Source organism: Neomonachus schauinslandi, chromosome 11 (assembly GCF_002201575.2).
Source record: "Neomonachus schauinslandi chromosome 11, ASM220157v2, whole genome shotgun sequence".
NCBI classification, from domain to species: Eukaryota; Metazoa; Chordata; class Mammalia; order Carnivora; family Phocidae; genus Neomonachus; species Neomonachus schauinslandi.
The window spans coordinates 5,512,135-5,536,276 of record NC_058413.1 but is presented as its reverse complement, the minus strand read 5'-3'; the positions used below and the strand labels follow the sequence as shown (position 1 = coordinate 5,536,276).

At 39.5% G+C, this 24,142-nt stretch overlaps 1 protein-coding gene across 1 annotated transcript in view; it reads left to right on the top strand.

Moving 5' to 3' along the window:
* The window catches only part of KDM2A (lysine demethylase 2A), a 112,871-nt gene that overhangs the window by 47,617 nt on the left and 41,112 nt on the right, over positions 1-24,142 (top strand). The window contains exons 3-6 of the mRNA XM_021685581.2: positions 16,649-16,787; positions 17,574-17,652; positions 18,284-18,330; positions 23,100-23,278. Coding sequence (XP_021541256.1) covers positions 16,649-16,787; positions 17,574-17,652; positions 18,284-18,330; positions 23,100-23,278 — 444 coding nt within the window. The remainder of the gene's footprint in view (positions 1-16,648; positions 16,788-17,573; positions 17,653-18,283; positions 18,331-23,099; positions 23,279-24,142) is intronic.

The window sequence follows — 24,142 nt, the reverse complement described above, 5'->3', positions numbered from 1 at the left end:
ACTGAGCCACCCAGGCGCCTGGACCCTGGAATCTTGACCCAAGCTGAAGGCAGACACTTAATCGACTGAGCCACCCAGGTGCCCCCAGTTTACCAGTCTTAAACTAATGTTCCTAGGTAGTTACAGGAGTGAAAACATAGTGTTCTCTGCTTTAACTTTAGTTGGCACAGATTCACCGGTGACTGAAAGCTCAGAAGGAAAGAGGTCTTGCCAGGATTATAATGTAGTCATGACAGTGGGAGAAGGGGGCGTGTATGTGTTTGTGGGGGACAGTTTAAAATATCAGCTCTTTATCTTTTGCCAATTACTTCTGGAGCTTCTACTTCTAGACATGAAATTTCATGCCCCTTTAAATCTCAAGTTTGACAGTTTGAAAAAAAGGTCATATGTTGCTTAGGAGATTAACCTTTGTGAATCAAAACATATCAGCTCTAGAGAGAAGGGACATAGAGGAAGGCATCCTGATGAGAGCAATGTAGCAAGACTGGAAATAGGTGCATTTATATAATCTGGCTTCCAGGGACTATTTGCTGGCTCTCTAAACTTAAAGACTTAGGAGAAGATGCACGTGTGGCATATTTCATTGTTTGTGTTATTTACTGAGCAAATGTCTCAAGTTAGTGTTTTTCGGAAGCTATCCTCTGAGGTCTGCAGTACCTTTCTGAGTGACAGGCAGAAAGATCATTTACTTCTCCTTTAGATTTAAGATAAAATTCTAGGGTTTTTTTTTTTTCCTTTTTCTATAAATTGTTATTGCCTAATAGGTATACTAATCTTTACCTTCTAGGAGCTGCAATGGCATGGCTTGTACCATGTATTATACTAATGACTTGGAGTTGTATCAGTTACATCAGTTACAGAAGATGGTGAAAAAACTAGGCATTATCTTTGTTTCTGTGTTCTGGGTGTCTGTTGCTATAGAAACAAATCAAGCAGTAAACAAAAGTGTTCAGGGAGTATTTGAATCTCAGTGGATGTTCATTGGCTATTGAAAATAAAGTTAAGAAATTTGTTAGGTTGAGCGAGAAACTGAATGTTTGAGTTCATTATTGTTTCCGTTTTTGGTATGTGATATTTTTTGTTGTGTGTGGGTAATTTAAAGATTGTTTCCTAGTAATTAGGCCTTCTGAATTCCCTTTTTTGTTCTAGGAGATAAATAATTAGAAAAAGCAAACCTTTTATATTTTGTGGTGGGGGGTATGATTTCCCTTAGACTAATTTTTAAATGTCAGATAGTGAAAGTGATAAGTTTAAAAATTGTTCTGGGGCCACAAAAAGTAAGTGAAGACTTGAAAGAATGGGACAGACGGTAGAGTGAAGAATTACACATCTTTACCAGGCTACTTGTGGATAAACTAATTGAACATTTGCATGTTGATAGAAAGTGTAATATTGCTGATACTACTTTTGCCAGTATCCAAGGAGAAGAGTATGTATATTCGAATTTTTGTTCCTTTGAGGGAACAAAAAGTATGCTTTTGGTATAACATCTGAACTCAGATTATTTTTCTTCAGGATGTTGTTGAGATGCCGTATCTTCATCCTGAATTTCAGAGGGTGATTTTGCTACTTGTAGCCAGTTTTTTCCTTTGCAGAACTGTGGAGATATCATGGTTAAATCTGCAGCAAGCACACTGAACAGTTGATTATACTAAATGGTATGTAGAAAAGCAGGCAATGTTGGTGGAAGGGATCCAGCACTTTAACTCATTTCTCAGCCAGTTGGTTTTGTGGAGGGCATATTTGTGGTCAGGGTAAGTGTATGTTGACTCTTTCAGAGAATTTTAGGATCATTCTGTATATATAGTAGGTATTTGACACTAGTTCTGAGGGAACTTTCAGGAGAAAGTTCACTTTGTGTCGTATATCCCTCTTTGAGCATTCTGCCTTCTCAGCTGCCTTTTTTCCCCCAAATCAAGAGAGACTTAGTTATGAATAAGCTTCTTGCCAAATTCTGTAGATAATACCTTCCTTTTATGGATTATTTTGTCTTTTTCTTGGAATTAACTGTGGTCCCCTAAAGATTTCATATATAGAAAGTGTTCTGTGTACTGTTGATCTCTGCAGAAGTTGATCTAAGTTAGCCCAGAAAATACTTGAAGGCTGACATAGCTGAACTTTCAAAAAGAAATGCAGGCTTTTTCAGTCATGCCAGTTGATCAGTACACATTCTTTTAATGTATTGAAGCAGTTATATTAAAAAAACAAAACAGAACTAAGGGTGGGTTCTTCCTTAATCCTCGTGCTCAGGTCTCTTACTATTTTGGGGACAATAAGTGTTACATAGATCAAAAGTTGAAAACTGTAAGGCAGTGATTGCCACTATTTTTGTACTACCTTAAGATGTTCCCATTAAAATCCCCCATTAAGTAAGGTATAGTGAAATTATTCAGATTTTCTAAATAAAGATTACAACCTTTTTTTTTTTTTTAAAGATTTTATTTATTTATCTGAGAGAGAGAGAGTAAGAGAGAACATGAGAGGGGAGAGGGTTAGAGGGAGAAGCAGACTCCCCACTGAGCGGGGAGCCCGATGTGGGACTCGATCCCGGGACTCCAGGATCACGACCTGAGCTGAGGGCAGTCGCTTAACCAACTGAGCCACCCAGGCGCCCATTTCTTGACTTCTTATACCATCCAGCAGAGGCTCTGTAATTAAAATTTTTTTTCTCAGGCAGTGGAGTAAGATCAGAATCTTAGAGAAAATAGGAGATGAAGAATTAATCTTGGTAAAAAAATATTGGCAATTTCATCTTTATAGAAGGTGTGTAAATAAATGTCACTTTGACTACAAATTTAGAGAATGAGAACAAATTTTAATAGCATACACAATAAATGTACTGAGTTCAAAGCACCCTGATATAAAATGGTCTCTGGTTAGGAATAGTAATATTTTTCAGTCAGAATAGGTGAATGACCAGTAACGTAATTTGTCAGGTAAAAACTAGAATTAGAAATCAGGAATGGTAGGGGGCACCTGGCTGACTCAGTTGGTGGAGCATGTGACTCTTGATCTCGGGGTTATAGGTTCGAGCCCCACAGTGGGTGTAGAGATTACTTAAAAATTTTTAAAAATCTTAAAAAAAAGAGAGAGAGAGAGAGATCAGGAATGGTAGAATAAACAGTGGCAGAGCTAGAAATGTAGTGTCCCTTAGCAAATACCAGAAATCTCCCACCCTGGGGGAAGATCTTTTGTTAACCTCCTATCTATCTACAAAGCAATTTTCTAATTTATAGAGAGTCTCATTTGTTTCCAAAAGGTCCCACCACCTCACCTCTCTTTGCCAGAGCCATTTCGGTTGTCTGGAGTCTCCTTCCTTTGCCAATTTCTTCCAGCTGCCTCAAGCTACCGGTGTGACTGAAGTTTCATTCCAAACTAGCGTCAGCATAGTGCCGCAGTGAAGACCATTGGTTCTAGAACCAAAGTGTCAGAGTTCAAGTTCCAGTCACACCAATTTTACTAGCTTTGTAACTTGGGCAAGTTACTTCTGTCCTTCATTTTTTTGTAAAGTAGGGAGGATGATAATGTTTTGTGGGTTTGTTTGGTTTTTTTTTTAAGATTTTATTTGAGAGAGAGAGATAGCAAGAGAGAGCAGGAGCGGGGGTGGCGGTGGGGGTGGGGTGGGAAGAGGGAGAGGCAGACTCCCTGCCGAGCAGGGAGCCTGACATGGGGCTTGATCCTGGCGTCCTGGGATCATGACCTGAGCCGAAGGCAGATGCTTAACTGACTGAGCCACCCAGGCATCCCCAGAGGATGATAATCTTATAGGGCTGTTGTTTGCCTTCAGAGCAGTAGCCTTTCTGGGTGTCATTAATAGTAACAGCCTTTTCCTACTTCATGCAACTTATTCCTTCTCTGATTTCTTTGTGCCTTTGGGGATGAGAATTGCCTAAGCTCTCCAGAAAGAACTACTTCTAACATCTGGTAGATTGAGATATGTGAAGGTTTGTTTAATAAGGGGGCAGGGGTTATGGGAGGACAGGAGGAAGATGTGGAAGTCCCTAGGAGGGTTACCCTGCCAACCTCTGCCAGGTCTCTCCCTGGTCAGGACACAGGGAGCTGGGTCTAAAATTAGATACTCTTTGAATAAAGAGAGGCAAACCTGGGGTGGGGGGACTGGTATGTAGCAGATTTTCCACATTGTATAGTTTTTATGGGAGCAAGACTGAGATCTTAGTTGGAACCAGATTGTAGAGGACTTTATTTTAGAACACAAAGGGACCTTAACTTACTTACCTCCAAGGGAAAATTAGGATCTAGAGAAGTTAAATGATTTACTTAACTGCCTAAAATCACACAGCAAAATAGTAATAGTAGAATCGACACTAGAGGGGCGCCTGGGTGGCTCAGTCGTTGGGCGTCTGCCTTCGGCTCGGGTCATGATCCCAGGGTCCTGGGATCAAGCCCCGCATCGGGCTCCCTGCTCTGTGGGAAGCCTGTTTCTCCCTCTCCCTCTCCCCCTGCTTGTGATCCTGCTCTCACTGTGTCTCTCTCCGTCAAATAAATAAATAAAATCTTTAAAAAAAAAAAAAAAAAAAAGAATCGACACTAGATAAGTTCTCCCTATAGACACTTTTGCTTTCTTGTTTTTCTCTTATCCAAAAAACTTAACTTAGGTCAATTTTACCTTTTTTCCCCCTCGTTTGTAAAATAATGCCATCCTATTTCCTGACTTTCATAGGGTGATTATCTTAGGCAAAAAAAACCTATTTGATACAGAATTTAAAATGATAAAATTGTACATTAGTTCTCTAGGGGTGGTTTTTAAAAATTGTGGCAAAATATATATAACATAAAATTTGCCATTTTAACTATTTTAAAGTGTACATTTCAGTGGCATTAATTACATTCACAGCTTTGTGCAGCCATTGTCACTATTTTCAAAACTTTCTGATTACCCCAAATAGAAACTCTAACCATAAAGCAGTAACTCCCCATTCCTCCTCCCCACAGCTCCTGGTAACCTTTAATCTATTTTCTGTCTCTATGAATTTGCCTGTTCTAGGTTCTTCATATAAGTGGAATCATACAATATTGATCCTTTTGAATCTGGCCTATTTCACTTAGCATAATGCCTTCAAGGTTCATCCAAGGTGCAGCATGTGTCAGAACTCCATTCCTTTTTAATGCTGAGTAATATTCCATTGTGTCAATATCCCACATTCTCTTTACGTGTTTATCTGTCAATGGCCATTGGGATTGTTTGTACCTTTTGACTATTGTGAGTAATGCTGTTATGAATATTAGTGTGAAAGGATCTGTTTGAGTCCCTGCTTTCAATCTTTTGGGTATATACCTAAAAGTGGAATTAATGGATCATATGGTAATTCTATGTTTAATTTTTTGAGGAATTGCCCTACTGTTTTCCATATAGGCTGTACTGTATTATGTTCTCACCAGCAATGCATAAGGGTTCCAATTTCTCCATTTCCTTGCTAACACTTGTTGTTTTGTGTTTTTTTTTTTTATAATAGATATCCTAATGGATGTGAAGTGTATCTTATTGTGGTTTTGATTTGCATTTCCCTGATGATTAGTGATGTTGAGCATCTTTTTGTATGTGTATTGGTCATTTGTTTTTGGTTTTGTTTTGTTTGTTTTTAAGATTTTATTTACTTATTTGACAGAGAGAGAGTGCGTGAGCACAAGCAGGCAGAGTGGCAGGCAGAGGGAGAGAGAGAAGCAGGCTCCCCGCTGAGCAAGGAGCCTGATGCAGGGCTCCATCCCAGGACCCTGGGTTCATGACCTGAGTCAAAGGCAGTCCCTTAACCAACTGAGCCACCCAGGTGCCCCTGTTTTGTTTTTTGGGGTTTTTTTAGATTTTTATTTATTTATTTATTTGACAGAGAGAGACACAGCGAGAGAGGGAACACAAGCAGGGGGAGTGGGAGAGGGAGAAGCAGGCTTCCTGTGGAGCAGGGAGCCCGATATGGGGCTTGATCCCAGGACCCTGGGATCATGACCTGAGCCGAAGGCAGACGCTTAGCGACTGAGCCACCCAGGCGCCCCTGTTTTGTTTTTTTTAAGATTTATTTTAGAGAGAGAAAGCAAGCAAGCGCCTGTGTAGCTGGGGGAGGGGCAAAGAGAGAGAATCTCAGGCAGACTCCATGCTGAGCACAGAGCCTGACATGGGCTTGATCTCTTGACCCTGAGATTATGACCTGAGCTGAAACCAAGAGTTGGATGGACGCTCAACCAGTTGAGACACACAGGCACCCTGTATTGGCCATTTATATATTTTCTTTGGAGAAATGTGTATTTAAGTCCTTTGCCCATTTTTGAATTGGGTTATTTTGTTGTGAGTTCTAAGAATTCTTTATGTATTCTAGATATTAATCGCTTATCAGATACATGATTTGCAGATATTTTCTCCCATTCTGTAGTTTGTCTTTTCACTTTGTTGATAGTATCCTTTGCATAAAAGTTTTCAATTTTGATGAAGTCCAGTATGTCTGTTTTTTTCTTTTGCTTTTGGTGTCATGTCTAAGAAATCGAATGTTATGAAGATTTTCCCTGTGTTTTCTTCTAAAAATGTTAGAGTTTTAACTCTTTTGGTTAGGTCTTTGATCCATTTTAAGTTTATTTTTGTGAGGTGTGTATATGGTGTGAGGTAAGGGCCCAGCTCTATTCTTTTGCATGCAGATATCCAGTTTTCCCTGCATCATTTGTTGAAAATGTATTTAATCTTAATTTAAGTCTTAGAGCCACATGTGGCTAGTTGCTGCCATATTGGACAGCACAGATAAAGATGATCATATCATTTTTGTCCTTTAATCTGTTAATGTGGTGAATTATATCAGTTGATAGGAGTGGAAATTTTTAGAACTAACAAACTGCTTTTGCATTCCTGACACATTATGGTAGTTCATTAACTACTTAACTTTTTTTAGTCACTTGTCTATTCATATAAAATCAACTAAAATGGCTATGGCAATTGTTTAGAAAAAAATTGCGCTTTATCAAAAAATGATATTAAGCAGTGTGTCTTGAATTAGTCTACATCAGACTCTATTCTGATATTATCAAACTACAATGGCCTTTTTTTTTTTTTTAATTTGAGAGAGAGAGAAAGCAGGGGGTGTAGAGGGAGAGTGAGAAGCAGGCTCCTCGCTGAGCAGGAAGCCCAGTGCAGGGCTCCATCTCAGGACCCTGAGATCATGACCTGATCTGAAGGCAGACGCTTAACTCACTGAGCCACCCAGACACCCCTGTATTGCTTTATTTAAACATATATGTGTATTACCTTTTTTCTTTTACAGATTGCCAGTCATTTTTTATTGAGATACAATTCCTGTGCTATACAATTCACCCTTTTAAGGTTTACAATTCAGTGGTTTTTTAATATATTCACAAAGTTGTGCAGACATTACCACTATCTAATCCAGAACATTTTCAGGACCTCAAAGAAACCCAAAACACATTGTCAGTGATTCCCCATCTCTTTTTCCTCCAGCTCCTGGTAACCACTAGTCTACTTTCTGTCTCTATAGAAGTGCTTATTCTGGACATTTCACATAAATGTTATCATATAATATGTAGTCTTTTGTGATTTTTTTTTTTTGCTGAGCATTGTTTTCATAGTTCATCTGTGGTGTAGCATGTATCAGGATTTCACTCCTTTTTATTGCTAAACAATATTCCATTGTGTGGATATACTATTTTAAATATTTTACTTATTTATTTGACAGAGAGAGAGAGATAGCGAGAGAGGGAACACAAGCAGGGGAGCGGGAGAGGGAGAAGCAGGCTTCCTGCTGAGCAGGGTGCCTGATGCGGGGCTTGATCCCAGGACCCTGGGATCATGACCTGAGCCGAAGGCAGACGCTTAACGACTGAGCTACCCAGGCGCCCCTGGATATGCTTTTTTTTTAAAAGATTTTTATTTATTTGTCAGAGAGAGAGAGAGAGACAGAGCACAAGCAGTGGGAGAGGCAGAGGCAGAGGGAGAAGCAGACTCCCCGCCGAGCAAGGAGCCCGATGTGGGACTCGATCCCAGGACCCCGGGACCATGACCTGAGCTGAAGGCAGCTGCTTAACTGACGGAGCCACCCAGGCGTCCCGGATATGCTATTTTTATCTACTCCTCAGTTGACGGACCTTGGGGTTGTTTCTGCGTTTTGGCAATAATGAATGATATTACGAATTTTTGTGGGTATATGTTTTCATTCTCTTGGGTACATACCTAGGAATGAAATTGCTGGGTCATATGGTAACTCCGTTTAATGAGGACCTGCCAGACTTCTTCCAAAGGGGTTGTACTATTCTGCATTTCCACCGGCTGTGTGTGAGGGTCTGACTTTCTTCACACCCTCGCCAGCACTTATTATCTGACTAGTGGGTATGAAGTGGTGTCTCCTTATGGCTTTTATGTGCATTTCCTTAATGATTAATGATGAGCTCCCGACTGATGATGTTTCATGTGCTTATGGAGCTGGTTATATATCCTTGAGAAATAACTATTCAAACCCTTTAAAAAATTTTTTTGTCATTTTATTATTAAGTTGTAAGAGTTCTTTGTATATTCTAGATGTCTATCTAGATGTAGATATATATTCCGGATACTTGTGAGATACATGATTTGCAAATATCTTCTCCCATTCTGTAGTTTTATTTTTCTTGATAGTGTTTTTTGAAGCACAAAAAGTGTTAATTTTGAGGAAGTTCAGATCATTTATTTTGTTAGACTATTTTGATGTCATATCTAAGAATCCATTGCCTAATCTAAGCTCATGAATATTTACACCACATTTTCTTAAGAATTCCAGTTTAAGCCTTTACATTTAAGCCTTTGATCCATTTTTAATGTTTGGTCTTTTTTTTTCCTTTTTTTTTTGTATATGGTATGAGTTAGAGGTCCAACTTAGTTCTGTCACATGTGGATGTATAGTTGTTCTAGCAGAATTTCTTAAAAGGACTCTCATCCCAGGGTGCCTGGGTGGCTCAGTCAGTTAAGTGTTCAACTCTTGATCTCAGCTCAGGTCTTGATCTCAGGCTCGTGATTTTGAGCCCTGCACTGGGCTCCTTTTCCCATTGCATTGTTTAGGTAGGCATCCTTGTTGCAAATCAGTTGACCATAAATGTAAAGGTTTATTTCTGGGTTCTCAGTTTTGTTCTACTGATCTATATGTCTGTCCTCATGCCCACACCACACAGTCTTGATTATTATATAGCCTTCTAGTAAGTTTTGAAAGCAGGAAGTGTGAGTCCTCTAACATTATTCTTTTTCAAGATTGTTTTGGCTATTCTGGTTCCCTTCGTTTCCATAGGAATTTTAAGATGATTTTGTTAATTTCTGCAGGAAAAAAGGCACCTGGGATTTCATTAGAGATTGTGTTGAATCTATGAATCAGTTTGAGGAGTACTGACATTATAATAATAAATTTTGCCGTCCATGAACACAGGATGTCTTTCCATTTATTTAGATCTTTAATTTCGACAGTGTTTTGTATTTTTCCAGTGTACAAGTCTTGGGCTTCTTTTGTTAAATTTCTTTCTTTGGGGCGCCTGGGTGGCTCAGTTGGTTAGGCGACTGCTTTCGGCTCAGGTCATGATCCTGGAGTCCCGGGATCGAGTCCCGCATCGGGCTCCCTGCTCGGCGGGGAGTCTGCTTCTCCCTCTGACCCTCCCCCATCTCATGCTCTCTCTCTCTCTCTCTCATAAATAAATAAATAAAATCTTTAAAAAAAAAAAAATTTCTTTCTTTGTATTTTTTTGATGCTATTATAAATGGAATTGTTTTCTTAATTTCATTTTTGGATTTTTCATTGCTAATATATAAATATATAACTGATTTTATTAACTCTATTTTTTGGTGTGTGGATTCCATAAAATTTTCTATGTACAAGATCCTGTCATTTGTGAATAGAAATAGTTTTACTTTTTTCTTTCCAAACTTGTATGTCTTTTTCTTGCTTAATTGCCTTCACTAGAACTTGTAATACAGTGTTGAATAGAAGTGATGAGAGCAGACATCCATGTCTTGTTCCTGATCTTAGAGAGAAAGCTTTCAGTCTTTTACCATTAAGTATGATGTTAGCTATGGGTTTTTGGTAGATGCCCTTTATTATTAGCTGGAGGAAGTTACCTTCTTTTCCTAATTTATTCAGTGTCTTTTATCATTAAAGGGTGTTGAATTTTGTCAAATGCTGTTTCTGCATTTATTGAGAGGATCATTATCATTTTTGTCCTTTTTTTTTTTAAAGATTTTATTTATTTGAGAAAGAGTGTGAGCGAGCACGAGTTGGGGTAGGGGCAGAGGGAAAGGGAGAAGCAGGCGCCCTGCAGAGCAGAGAGCCTGATGTGGGGCCCGACTGAGCTGAAGGCAGGCGCTTAACCCACCCAGGTGCCCCTTGTGCGCTGATTTTTTTTTTTTTTTAAGATTTTATTTATTTATTTGACAGAGTGAGAGAACACAAGCAGGGGGAGCAGTAGAGGGAGAGGGAGAAGCAGGCTCCCCACCAAGCAGGGAGCCCGATGCGGGACTCGATCCTAGGACCCTGGGATCATGACCTGAGCTGAAGGCAGATGCTTAACCATCTGAGCCACCCAGGTACCCCCATGTACTGATTTTTAAACTTAATATTCCATAAGCACTTTTCAATGTTATTTGTTGTAATAAACATGTTAATGATCACATTATATTCACCAGAGTATATGTTCGCCTTGGATGGCTTAGCCGTTTTCCTATAGGACAAGTCTAGTTTTATCTGACCTTTAAAAAATGATTTCTCTTTCTCACCTCATAACACTCCCCCAAATATCTAAGAGAGGCAGATGGTTTCTGGCATCAGGGAATATTCCCTGCTCAGAATTCCTGATTTCCTGACTCTGCTCTGCTCTTTTATTTTTTAGGTGTATTACATAAAGGCATCTTAAGACAGTGTCCTTCCCATCATTCTTTTTTACTACATGTTTAGAAAAGAGAATGCCAAAAGTTTCTATATAATGATTGATGACCTATTTGCATCTAACCTTGCTTCATTGTCTTTTCTTCAGCTAATCATCTAGGAGAGATATTAGTATAACTAATATTTATATCACTTGAGCTTGATCTATCAGTCCTTGAGTTAATCTAAGTAGTCATTTATATGGCCATTTTTACCATTTAATATAGTTAATTACCACTTGACTAAGGGTGGTGAATATTTTTTAAGGCAGTTTAAAAATTCTTTTCAACATTTGGATCCTGGAAAATATGAGTTTGCTATATAGTTTGGTCATCTAAATAGAATAAACGGTTATTGGTTATAAACTCACTTTTGGGGTGCCTGGGTGGCTCAGTCGTTGAGCATCTGCCTTCAGCTTGGGTCATGATCCCAGGGTCCTGGATTGAGCCCCGCATCAAGGCTCCCTGCTCGGCAGGAGGCCTGCTTCTCCCTCTTCCACACCCTCTGCTTGTGTTCCCTCTCTCGCTGTCTCTCTGCCAAATAAATAAATAAATCTTTAAAAAAAATAAAATAATAAATTCACTGTTGACCCTGCAAAGTACAAATTGCTTTTGAGTGAAAATGTGGTTGGAATAGATTTCAGTGTTCGGTTTGTGCCTGTTACTTTCTGTGACACTGGGTTCAGTGAGGGCTGGCATCTATGGGAGGCCAATAACTTCCTTTGAGCTGCCTAAAATTGCCTGTATGGAAATCACCTAGAATAAAGAAGCACAGCACGCTGGTAAACCATTTTGAATTATTTGATAATGTTGATGGGCTAGAGGAGATTGGTGGCTGCTTTCCTTAGTATTTAAAGTGGCCTTGTCTTTTGGGTTTTACCTATAGCAGATTGTGTTACTGCCTACTGATTTCCAAGCTTGAAAATGTTTTTGTGCTTTTTTTAAAGATTTATTTATTTGTTTAGAGGGGGGACAGCGGGGAGGGCAGAGGGAGAGAATCCTCAAGAATACTCCCTGCTGAAAGGTAGCCCGAATCAGGGCTCAGTCCCAGGACCCTGAGATCATGACCTGAGCTGAAACTGAGGGTCAGACGTTTAAACATCTGAGCCACCCAGGCGCCCCAGGATTGAATATATTTTTAAAGCACTTAGAGGGGCGCCTGGGTGGCTCGGTTGGTTGAGCGACTGCCTTTGGCTCAGGTCATGATCCTGGAGTCCTGGGATCGAGTCCCGCGTCGGGCTCCCTGCTCAGCGGGGAGTCTGCTTCTTTCTCTTCCCTTTCCCCTCTCATGTACTCTCTCTCTCTCTCAAATAAATAAATAAAATCTTTTTTTAAAAAAAAGGCACTTAGAGATTTGCTATAGATGTTTGTTTACTTGTCACCCGAATTTACGTTAAGAGGGGGATAGACAAAAAAAAAAAAACAACAAACATTCTTGACAGTATTAGAACTGATACAGGGGCACCTGGGTGGCTCAGTTGGTTAAGCGTCTGCCTTTGGCTCTGGTCATGATCCCAGGGTCCTGGGATCGAGCCCCACATCGGGCTCCCCGCTCAGCAGGGAGCCTACTTCTTCTGCCTGCCGCTCCGCCTGCTTGTGCACGCTCTCTCTGACAGATAAATAAATAAAGTCTAAAAAAAAAAAATTAAAAACTGATACAAATAATTTTCACATTATTGCTGACATACCAATTGCATCAAAAAGAAAACAATCCAGATTCATTTTTCTGTTGTCTTTGAGTGGCTTGGCTGGAGCAAGAGCCTTCCGCATATCCTTATACTCTCTATATTGAAAATGTAAATGGAAGAAGAAATCTTGAATATAGGAAGAAGAAAAGGAAGGAAGGATGGGGGAGCTTCTGGCTACCATGTTAGAAATGTTGGGATAATCAGGGTGATTATGTCCTCCTTACTGAAGAAGAATCAGTAATGGTAGACCTAGGAAAGATTGAAGTTTGAAAACATGACTGGGGGGGTGCCTGGGTGGCTCAGTGGTTAAGCGTCTGCCTTCAGCTCAGGTCATGATCTCAGGGTCCTGGGATTGAGCCCCATATCGGGCTCCCTGCTCAGCGGGGAGCCTGCTTCTCCCTCTCCCTCTGCCTGCCGCTCCCCCGGCTCAATCTCTTTCTGTCTGTCAAATAAATAAATAAAATCTTAAAAAAAAAAAAAAATGCCTGGGATTTTTTTTGACAAGTGTATTAGAAGTTACAGCACAAATGAGAGGAGGGGACATCTACATTTATTTTGATGGTATTGTCCTTGCTCTATGATACTTGAAATTCATCTTTTGGAGTTCTCTTCAAAGACACATAAATGAAGTGTGTTAAGGAGGGGAACTGAGGATATCTTTTTTTTTTTTTTTAAGATTTTGTTTATTTGAAAGAGAGCACAAAGAGAGCACAAATGATGGGGAGGGGCAGAGGGAAAGGGAGAAACAGACTCCATGCTGAGAGGGGAGCCCGATGCGGGGCTCAATCCCAGGACCCTGAGATCATGACCTGAGCCGAAGGCAGACGCTTAACTGGCTGAGCCATCTGATGATGTCTTTTACAAAAACAAATTCATTCAGCCACTGTGCCCCTGAAGCTACTGATGGTGGCTGGTATTGATGACTGCTATACCTCGGCCCAGGGGCTGTTCTGCCCCCCATGGGCAACGTTGCTAAGGCCGCTTTTGACGCCATTTCCAAGACGTACAGCTACTTCACCCCTGACCTCTGGAAAGAGACTGTGTTCACCCAAGTCTCCCTATTAGGAATGTACTGACCATCTTGTAAAAACCCACACCAGAGTCTCCATGCAGAGGATTCAGGCTCCATCTGTGGCCACCACATAGTTTTATACAAGAAAAATAAAGTGAATTAAAGCTTGTTAAGAAACAAACTCATGTTAGAAATTGTCAGTGAAAATGCCCCCCCATAAATGTATCTAAAAATATTTTGAGCAGTGATGGCATTATTGAAATAAGTGAAACGTCTCCCAAAATTAGGTCTTCTTTTGGCCTTTGAGCTGGGACTTTGGGCAGCAAAGATGCTAGGTAAGCGTGTTAATGAGTTTTTGCCAAATAATGAAAAAGCTATCAGGTATCCCTCAGTGTTTCAACCCAGACATACCCTGGTATGTTAAATCTGGCTTTCCTCTGGTGTGTAATAGTCATTTTTATTTGCTTTAATTTTTATTTCTTATTACTCATTTCTGCCCCTTCCCTGACCCCCACTCCCCAAAAGACCTTTCCCCAATATCTAACTTTAAATTCCAGGTTTGGTTGTTCTTAGCACATCCTAGGGTAGGGTTACTGTATTTACCCCTGCCTCTATCATGCCCACAGATGATAGTCCTGTGTGTGTGTATTCAAGAAATTTCAGCAAAATTTGGCACTGGCTAAAGTAAATATACTAGAAGGTAAATTTGCAGCAGAAGCATCATGTTATCTTTTTAAAAAAAATAATAGCTTGTGAAATATTCATATACTGTAAAACTCACCTGTTTAAATGTATGTAATTAATTGGGTTTTTAGTATATTCACAGAGTTGTACAAATATCACCATTCTCTAATTCCAGAATATTTTCATGGCTCCTGAAAGAAACCCAAACCATTAACAGTCACTTCCTATTCCTTTCCCCAACCCCTGGCAACTACTAATCTACTTTCTGTCTCTATGGATTTGCCTATTCTGGACATTTCATGTAAATAAAATTATATCATCTATGATACCTGGTCTGTTGCATTTGGCTTCTTTCACTTAGCATAATGTTTTCAAGATCCTTCCATGTTGTAGCTACATACCAGTATTTCATTCCTTTTTATGGCCAAATAATACTCCACTGTGTAAATATACTACATTTTTTAATCTGTTCATCCATCAGTTGACATTTGGGTTAATGCTGCTGTGAACATCTGTGTACAAGTTTTTGTGTGGACATAGGTTTTAAATTCTTTTAGAAATGTACCTAGGAGTAGAATTGTTAGTCATAAGGTAACTCTATGTTTAATTTTTTGAGGAACTGCTAAGCTGTTTTTCAGAGTGGCTGCACCATTTTACATTCCCACCAAAGTGTACAAGGCTTCTAGTTTCTCTACATTCTCACCATCACTTGTTATTGTCCACATTTTTAAAAATTTTTTAAATTTTTTTAAAGATTTCATTTATTTATCTGAGAGAGTGAGCAAGATAGAGCACGAGTAGGGGAAAGGGCAAAGGGAGAGAGAGAAGCAAACTCCTTGCTGAGCAGGGAGCCCGAGGCTGGGCTCCTTCCCCGGACTCGGGGTTCATGACCTGAGCTGAAGGCAGACACTTAACCTACTGAGCCACCCAGGCGCCACCCCTATTGTCCACCTTTTGATAATAGCCATCCTAGTGTGTGTGAAGTGGTGTCTCCTTGTGGTTTTAATTTTCATTTCCCCTAATGACTAATGATATTGAATATCTTTTCATGTGTTCATTGGCCATTTTTATATTTTTTTTCTTTTTTTTTTTTTTTTTAAAGTTTTATTTAAGAAATCTTTATACCCAACCTGGGGCTCGAACTCATGACCCTGTGAGATCAAGAATCCCAAGCTCTTTTTTTTTTTTTAAGATTTTATTTATTTATTTGTCAGAAAGAGAGAAGAGTTGCAGGCAGAGGGAGAAGCAGGCTCCCCGCTGAGCAAGGAGTCCGATGCGGGACACGATCCCAGGACCCTGGGATCATGACCCAAGCCGAAGTCAGATGCTTAACCGATGAGCCACCCAGGCATCCTGATTCGCATGCTCTTCTGACTGACCAGCCCAGCACCCCTGTATATTTTCTTTATTTTATTATTTTTTAAAAGATTTTTATTTATTTCTGTGACAGAGAGAGACACAGTGAGAGAGGGAACACAAGCAGGGGGAGTGGGAGAGGGAGAAGCAGGCTTCCCACCGGGCAGGGAGCCCTATGTGGGGCTCGATCCCAGGACCCTGGGATCATGACCTGAGCCGAACGCAGATGCTTAACGACTGAGCCACCCAGGTGCCCCCCCCGCCCCCCCCGTATATTTTCTTTAGGGAGATATCCTTAAAGCTAAATATTGATGGTTTGCTATTTGGAATCCTTTTATTTAGGTTAACTCTCTTTTGTCTGATGTAAAGGAGTTTTTGCTTCATTAATTCAAATGTTTTAGTCTGTTCCTAAAGATTGTTTTAGAGAACTATTGTAGAGGGGCACCTGGGTGGCTCAGTCGGTTAAGTGTCTGCCTTCAGCTCAGGGTCCTGGGATTGAGCCCCGCATTGGGCTCTCTCCTCAGCAGGGAGCCTGCTTCTCCCTTTGTCTCTACCCCCCGGCTTGTGTTCTCTCTCACGCTCTCTCTCTCAAATAAATAAATAAAACCTTAAAAAAAAAAAAAAAAAAACTAATGTAGATACAGTTCTTTCCCCTGTGAAAACACTATATTTTGTATCCTGACCTGAAATGTCTATAAAGACAGTTGGTCCCCAATCTTTAGTGGACCTTATTTGGTTATATTTCTATTGTAAATTTATATCTCTAGGCTCAAAGAGGTAGCAGAGGTAAAATTCACAAGTAGGGAACCAGTGACTCATCAAAATTTTGTTACTCTCTGAACATTAGGAGGACATTAGCTGACCTTTAGTTGAGAGAAAGATGTATAAGGCAAGGAAAATTGATGTTTGACATAACAACTGAAGTTGAAAGTATGTGAAATTGAAGTGTGCATGTGTTTATGAGCTCTTTTAGATAGGCATGAAAAAGTACATGATTTGATCTTTATGTCCCTCTCTCCTCAGCGTGGTACCATGCGACGACGCTATGAAGATGATGGCATTTCAGATGATGAAATTGAAGGGAAAAGAACTTTTGACTTGGAAGAGAAGCTCCACACCAACAAATATAATGCAAATTTTGTTACTTTTATGGAGGGAAAAGGTCAGTATCCTTTTGGTTCAGGAAGTTGTAGATTCTGGGAACTGTGGGCTCAGCATCTCTGCAGCTAAATATTGCCTGTTGATGTTGTGATGCTGTTTATTTTCTCTTATGACACAATGCCATTCACACACACACACACACACACACCCCACTCTCCCCTAATCCTCCCACCCTGTGAGTCATTCCCTGCTATATGAGAAGAAACAAGCATTTATTAGGGCCAGGAGCATTGTTGGAGTTTTTCCCTGAAGGCCTTTCCCTTCTCCTCCCATCCCTTGTTTTGGGTTTAATTAAAAATAGTACAGTAAATTTTCATTTATGCATGCACCCCCTCCCCCCAAACAAAACAGAGGTGGGATTCCATATGCACCATGCAGCTTTTTTGCTCCTTGGCAAACTGACAAGGATGTTATGGTATGTATGGTAGTGGACAGAATTAAATTTTTTGGCTATTAAGAGATAAGGTGATGATAATTTCTGTTTAGGATTTAGAAGATGACTCAGTTATAGTACTACCCCCCCTGTTGGTTAAATTCTGAATTTACTGTGTAAATATAGACTTAGCAAACCCCTTGAACCTTGCCTCTCAGTGTGCTTTTCCTGTATCCTAAGCGATGCTTCTTAATAACAAACATGTATTGTCTAACAGAGCAAAACTATATACACAGAAACAGCAAACACTATCTCCACCTTATTACTTAGGACCTTTTTTTATGATCCTTTCATCTTTTTCCAACTATACTTCTTGCCTTTCTAATAATTTATTATGTTTTGCTATGGTGACAGATTTTAATGTAGAGTATATCCAGCGGGGTGGCTTAAGAGACCCTCTGATTTTCAAGAATTCTGATGGACTTGGAATAAAGTAAGTATCCTTGGCCTGATTGGATATGGTTGTGAAATGACCATGTTACACCAGGGCTATAGACAATGCAGTATTGATAACCCAAAGCAGTAGATAATTGAAAATAATCCCCATTTAGATTTTAAAAGCATGTATTTTTCTTCTTTTGTTACAAAAACATTTCATGGTTGTTATAGTGAGCTAAAAAGAAATATCTTAAAATCTATTACCCTGAGATGTTCTTTCATATATTTATATTTATATTTAAAATATATTGTTTTATATATATTTAAAATATATTGTTAAACCTAAATGTAAGATTTATGTGTCTCAACTTAGGAGTTTTTTTGGGGCGCCTGGGTGGCTCAGTCGTTGGGCATCTGCTTTCGGTTCAGGTCATGATCTCAGAGTCCTGGGATCGAGCCCCGCATCGGGCTCCCTGCTCCCAGGGAAGCCTGCTTCTCCCTCTCCCACTCCCCCTGCTTGTGTTCCCTCCCTCACTGTCTCTGTCTCTCTGTCAAATAAATAAATAAAATCTTAAAAAAAACAAAAACAAAAAAAAACTTAGGAGTTTTTGGTACTCTAAGAAAAAACTCACACTGACTAGAGAAGGTGTGCTTCCCATTTATCCTTACTGGTGTTTGTTTCGTAGGATGCCAGATCCAGACTTCACTGTGAATGATGTCAAAATGTGTGTGGGTAAGTATTAAGCTTTGTGGGCTTTGTGTCTTTTAGGCGAAGATTTAAGACTTGGGACTGAGTTCTAAATTTCTGACTGAGATTTAAGGCTTAGGAATATGCAAGTACATTATTTGAAGTATACGACTTGAAGTAGTTTTTTGATAGAAACTACTATTAGCAACTGAGAATTTTCTCAAAGGGAGTTACAGAGTTGCTTCATTTAGTACTCATTAGGCGTAGGCATAGAACTCTACTTCTTTCCTACCTACTGTTTTATCACTGTGTCCCTCCTTCTCTCTATGAAGAGCCTGTTCGAGGACATTTTATATCTCTGAACCAATAATGAAACTTCACTCATATCTGTGATTCTCTTCTGTTCTCTAAAAGCAGTACAGAAATGTCCTGGAAATTTTCACCAATGCTACATTTGGTAACTTGGTCAAGGTTTAAAACTTTTTAAGCTGAAGCATGGAACTCTTGATCTGGGGGTTGTAGGTTTCAAGCCCGATGTTGGGTAGAGAGATTTCTTAAAATCAATCAATCTGTGTAAGCTGAGAAAAAGATATATTAAAATTTCTCTTTGTCAGTGACTGGTTAACTTGTCTTTCATCTGATTTATATTTCAAAATTTAGGAAAAGAAAGCAAATTGGATCGATCTAATTAAAGAAAAAAACTTCCTCGTGTCAGTAAAGATTCAGGTCAATTTTCTGCAGACCATTTGGTGTTCAGTGTAGCCCTGAGACCCACTAGGATCCTTAGGAATTCAGACATGGTCACTCTCCTATACACATTAGAGCAGTGTGGATTAAAACCTTTTGGAAATGTTTCCAGCAGGTTATGAAACAAAGGAGGTTTTTCTGATGCTTTCCTCCCAGCATTACAACTAAAGTTTTGTCCTCTATGTTGAAGTTCCAGTGCAACCTCTTGCTTTGGAAATTAAGTATTGCAGTACTGTCTCTTAGCCACTTGAGGGCCCTTTTTAGATAGCTGAATAACTTGTTTATCCAAGAGGTGAAAGTTACAGATAGCCCAGGTAGAGGAAAGTTCTCTAATTCCCTGTATTTTTCACTCCCTCACTATTTCTTTGTTATATTTCAGCTATCTGCCTGTCACTGTGTATTTTCTAATATCTAGCACAATCTCTGGAGTATAGTAGGTACTCAGTAAATCTGTTGAGTAATTAAAATGTTTTCCCACTCTTCACAAAGCAGGGGCTCTCTCGGGACCTCAGAAAATCTTCTTGAGTACTTAAAGTCTATCATTGGACTTCTTTTCCTCACAGACCTCCAGGACAGTAATAAGTTAATGGACCACCATAGCTTTTCTCTATTGGTCAGGCATTCTTATGGTTTCTGATCTGCAAATGCACTGCATCAGAATCATCTGTGGTACTTGTTAAAAATACTCTGGATTCCATTATAGACTTATGGTATCCAAATTTCTGAGCTATACACGTATGAGGACTTATTCAGCCATTTATTCAATCACTAGTCTCCTTTTGGATTTTTTCCCACTTCCTTCCCACTTTCCTATTTCTTCAGTAATATGTACACTGCTAATAATGATCTTTGGAACCCCTTCATAACCTTATATTTTACAAATAGACCTTTGGGTGGTGATAGATATCTTTGCCATGATTTAAAATACAGCACTGGGGCACCTGGGTGGCTGGCTCAGTTAGTTAAATGTCTTACTCTTGGATTCAGCTCAGGTCATGATCTCATGGATTGTGAGATGGAGCCCGCATTAGGCTCCATGCTCGGTTGGGAGTCTGCTTGAAGGATTCTCTCCCTTTGCCCCTCCCGCTGCTCACTTGCGTGCACTCTTTCTCTTTTAAATAAATAAATCTTTAAAATAGAGCGGTGATTATATCTAACCTAATAGACTTAGCATAAATTTCAGCTGATGCCTAACTTTATATCCATCCAAATTGTTTGAAGTACAGGTTTTTTTTTCTTGGATAACTAATGATTGTCAAAATGTAGTGAACAAAATATTGGTGATTGCAATAATCCATTATCACTACATGTACTTTGGCTAATCCAGCCTTCTTTTCTACCTCAAGTAAATGCTACATTTCCAGTGTCAGTTCATGTCCCATAAAGAAGAAAGCCAGTCTGTCATGTAAACTTTAGGTGATGGGGTATATTGGTTGAGAGTATAGACTCAAAACTGCCTGGTTTCAGATTTCAACTCTACTAATTACTAACTGTGTAACCTTGGACAAGTTACTTAAATATGAAGTGTTCAGAATAGTGTCTGACACATAGTACATGCTCAATAAATGTTAGCTATTATTATGATTCATTATTTTATCTAAGTGCTCTGGTACTTACAGAGTCTTAGGTGCTCTGATACCATTGGCAAAATGGAATTGCTTTTGCTTTGATACGCATTCTTGAAGGAAAGTATTCACTTACTTTTTTTTAATTGTGGTAAAATACAAATAACATAAAATTTACCATTATCATAGTTTTAAAGTGTACAGTTCAGTGGCGTTAAGTATATTCACAACGAGCAGCCATCACCAGTATCTAGTTCCAGAATTTTTTCATCACCTGAAATGGAAATATCTACTAAGTAGTCACTCCCCATTCCCTCCTCTGCACATCCTGGCAACCACTATTGTATTTTGTCTATGGATTTGCCTGTTGTGGATATTTCATATAAATGGAATCACAAAATATGTAGCTTTTTGTGTCTGTTATATATGTATTATATTATGTTCCAGCATGTAACAGCACTTCATTCCTTTTTCGTGTTGAATAATATTCTACCGTGTGGGTAAACCACATTTTGTTAATCCATTCATTTATTAATGGACATTTGGGTTGTTTCCATCCTTTGTTGTGACTAGAGCTGCTATGAACATTCATGTACAAGTTCTTGTTTGAATATCTGATTTTTCTCTTTAGATACATACCTACGAGTGGAAATCACTGGGTCATATGGTCATTCTCTTTTTAACTTCTTGAAGAACCACCACCCTGTTTTCCATAGCAGCTGCACCACTGTACATTGTTACCAGCAAAGCCTTGATTTTCCTTGCCAGCACTTGTTATTTCCTCTTTCTTTTTTTTTTTTTCTTTGACTTATGGCCGTCATGGTGGGTATAAAACGGTATTTCAAGGCAATTTTGATTTAGGCATTCACATTTTCTTCCAAAATATGAAGGGTAGGTGTGGTTCATTGCCTTATATTATCAGTTGTATTTTATTGTATTCTGCCACATCTACTTTATTGTGGCCATATTCTTGTCCTTCTATTATCTCTTATCTGTGACTAGCCTATAAACTTCTTGGAGGCAGGGGACCAGGTCTTAATACTACTTGTTATATCCATGAAGGCCAGGCATATAGTAGGTGTTTGTTAGTTTCTTACAAATTGAACAGTATTCTTAATATTCTACCAGCAGCTTTTTATTCTCTCTCTCCCTTTCTTGGCCACTAATATCTTAACTATTTTAGCTGTCCTGCCTCTCCATATCTTCTCTTAAACTGCTGCCTCTGCTTGCAATTCTCTGTTGAATCTTTCTTATTTAGCTTCTGTTTATTCTAAGGCCCAACTTAAATGGCTCTTCTTCCTCCCGTTTTCCTAAAAGGTTTCTCTGGTCAGTCCAATGTTATTAAAAAAAAAAAAAAAAGATATTTTCCTTTTATTTTTACTACTGTTTAATTGACACCTACTTTGTGTTAAACATTTTATTTCATTGACTAAATCCACACAGCAGCCTACAAGGTGATATTATTCCCAAGTTATAGAAGATATTAAGGTTTGGAGAAGTTTAACTTTCCCAACTATTATTAGAGCTGAGATTTAAATTTAGGTATCTTTGACTTTAAAGCTGTTGTTCCCCCCCCCCCCCGTGCTATTTTACACATTCTGCCTTTTGTTGTAGTTGTTACAGTTGGTTGAGAATCTGATATAGATCTTTATGTCCATCATGGTGTCTTTATCATTCAGCAAATATTTGTTAAATGAATGAAAAGGGGTTTATATTAGAAATGCTTAACAGGGGCGCCTGGGTGGCTCAGTCGTTAAACGTCTGCCTTCGGCTCAGGTCATGATCCCAGGGTCTTGGGATCGAGCCCCGCATCGGGCTCCCTGCTCAGCAGGAGGCCTACTTCTCCGTCTCCCACTCCCCTATTGTGTTCCCTCTCAACTATATCTCTCTCTGTCAAAGAAATAAAATCTTAAAAAAAAAAAAAAAAGAAAGAAAGAAAGAAATGCTTAACAGGTTTGGGAAAGAAAGAAAGAAAGAAATGCTTAACAGGTTTGGGAAATAACCCTTTTAAACAAAAGAATGTATCACTGTATAGTGGATCCTTTATTCAAATTGTGGGAAGGATCTAGGTCCCCAAAACTACTTTAAAACAGTGTAGCTTGGTGGATAAGAGCATTGACTCGAGTTGGTCCAGGATTTTTGAGTTCTAGGATTTTTGTCCTGCAAGTTACCTAATACCTTTTTTCTCATCTGTGAAATGGAGATTTTAGTACTTAACATTTAGAATTGATGGGATTGAGTGAGATATTGAATATAAGATTCATTGCCTGACCATATAGAAATATGCCATAGGGAACTGCTTTTAATATTACCTGTTGTCTTTCCCATTCTCCGTGGTTTGATTTTCTTTTGATTATCCTCTTGAGTGACAACTCTCTGTTTATTCCTGAATATTCTAAATAAAGGACAGCTTGTTTCCTTCCGCTTGTATTTTATATTCTTAATATATTTAAGGATAATAGTGGCTCAGAAGAGATGACTGATACACATCTTTCGTGGCAGGGAGCCGTCGCATGGTGGATGTCATGGATGTGAACACACAGAAAGGCATTGAAATGACCATGGCTCAGTGGACACGCTACTATGAGACCCCAGAGGAGGAGCGAGAAAAACTCTATAATGTCATCAGTCTAGAGTTCAGCCACACCAGGCTGGAGAACATGGTGCAGAGGCCCTCCACGGTTAGTCTCCGCATTTTTTCCACATTATCACTGTCACCAAGAGCGTTGTTCATATAATGGGAGAATTTACAACTTTTTATACATACCAAGATGAAATTGATGAACAAGACAATTTGATGATAACCTTCATTTTTAGAAAATTCATCTTTTTTTTTTTTTAAGATTTTATTTATTTATTTGAGAGAGAGAATGAGAGAGAGAGAGCACATGAGAGGGGGTAGGGTCAGAGGGAGAAGCAGACTCCCCGCCGAGCAGGGAGCTCGATGCGGGACTCGATCCGGGGACTCCAGGATCATGACCTGAGCCGAAGGCAGTCGCTCAACCAACTGAGCCACCCAGGCGCCCGAAAATTCATCATTTTTAAAAATCACTTAATTTTATATAGGGAGGGGCCATTTAATTCTGGACACCAGTAACCTAATTTAAGAATAACATTGGTCTTTGAATGTAATGGAGAAGTGTCTTAAAATTCATTCTTGTGGGGGCGCCTGGGTGGCTCAGTTGTTAAGCATCTGCCTTCGGCTCAGGTCATGATCCCCGGGGTCCTGGGATCAAGTCCCGCATCGGGCTCCCTGCTCAGTGGGGAGTCTGCTTCTCCCTCTCCCTCTGCCTGCCACTCTGCCTACTTGTGCTCTCTCAGTCAAATAAATAAAATCTTTTTTTTTTTTTTTAAGATTTTATTTATTTGACAGAGAGAGACACAGCGAGAGAGGGAACACAAGCAGGGAGTGGGAGAGGGAGAAGCAGGCTTCCCGCAGAGCAGGGAGCCCGATGTGGGGCTCGGTCCCAGGACCCTGGGATCACGACCCGAGCTGAAGCAGACGCTTAACGACTGAGCCACCCAGGCGCCCCCAAATAAATAAA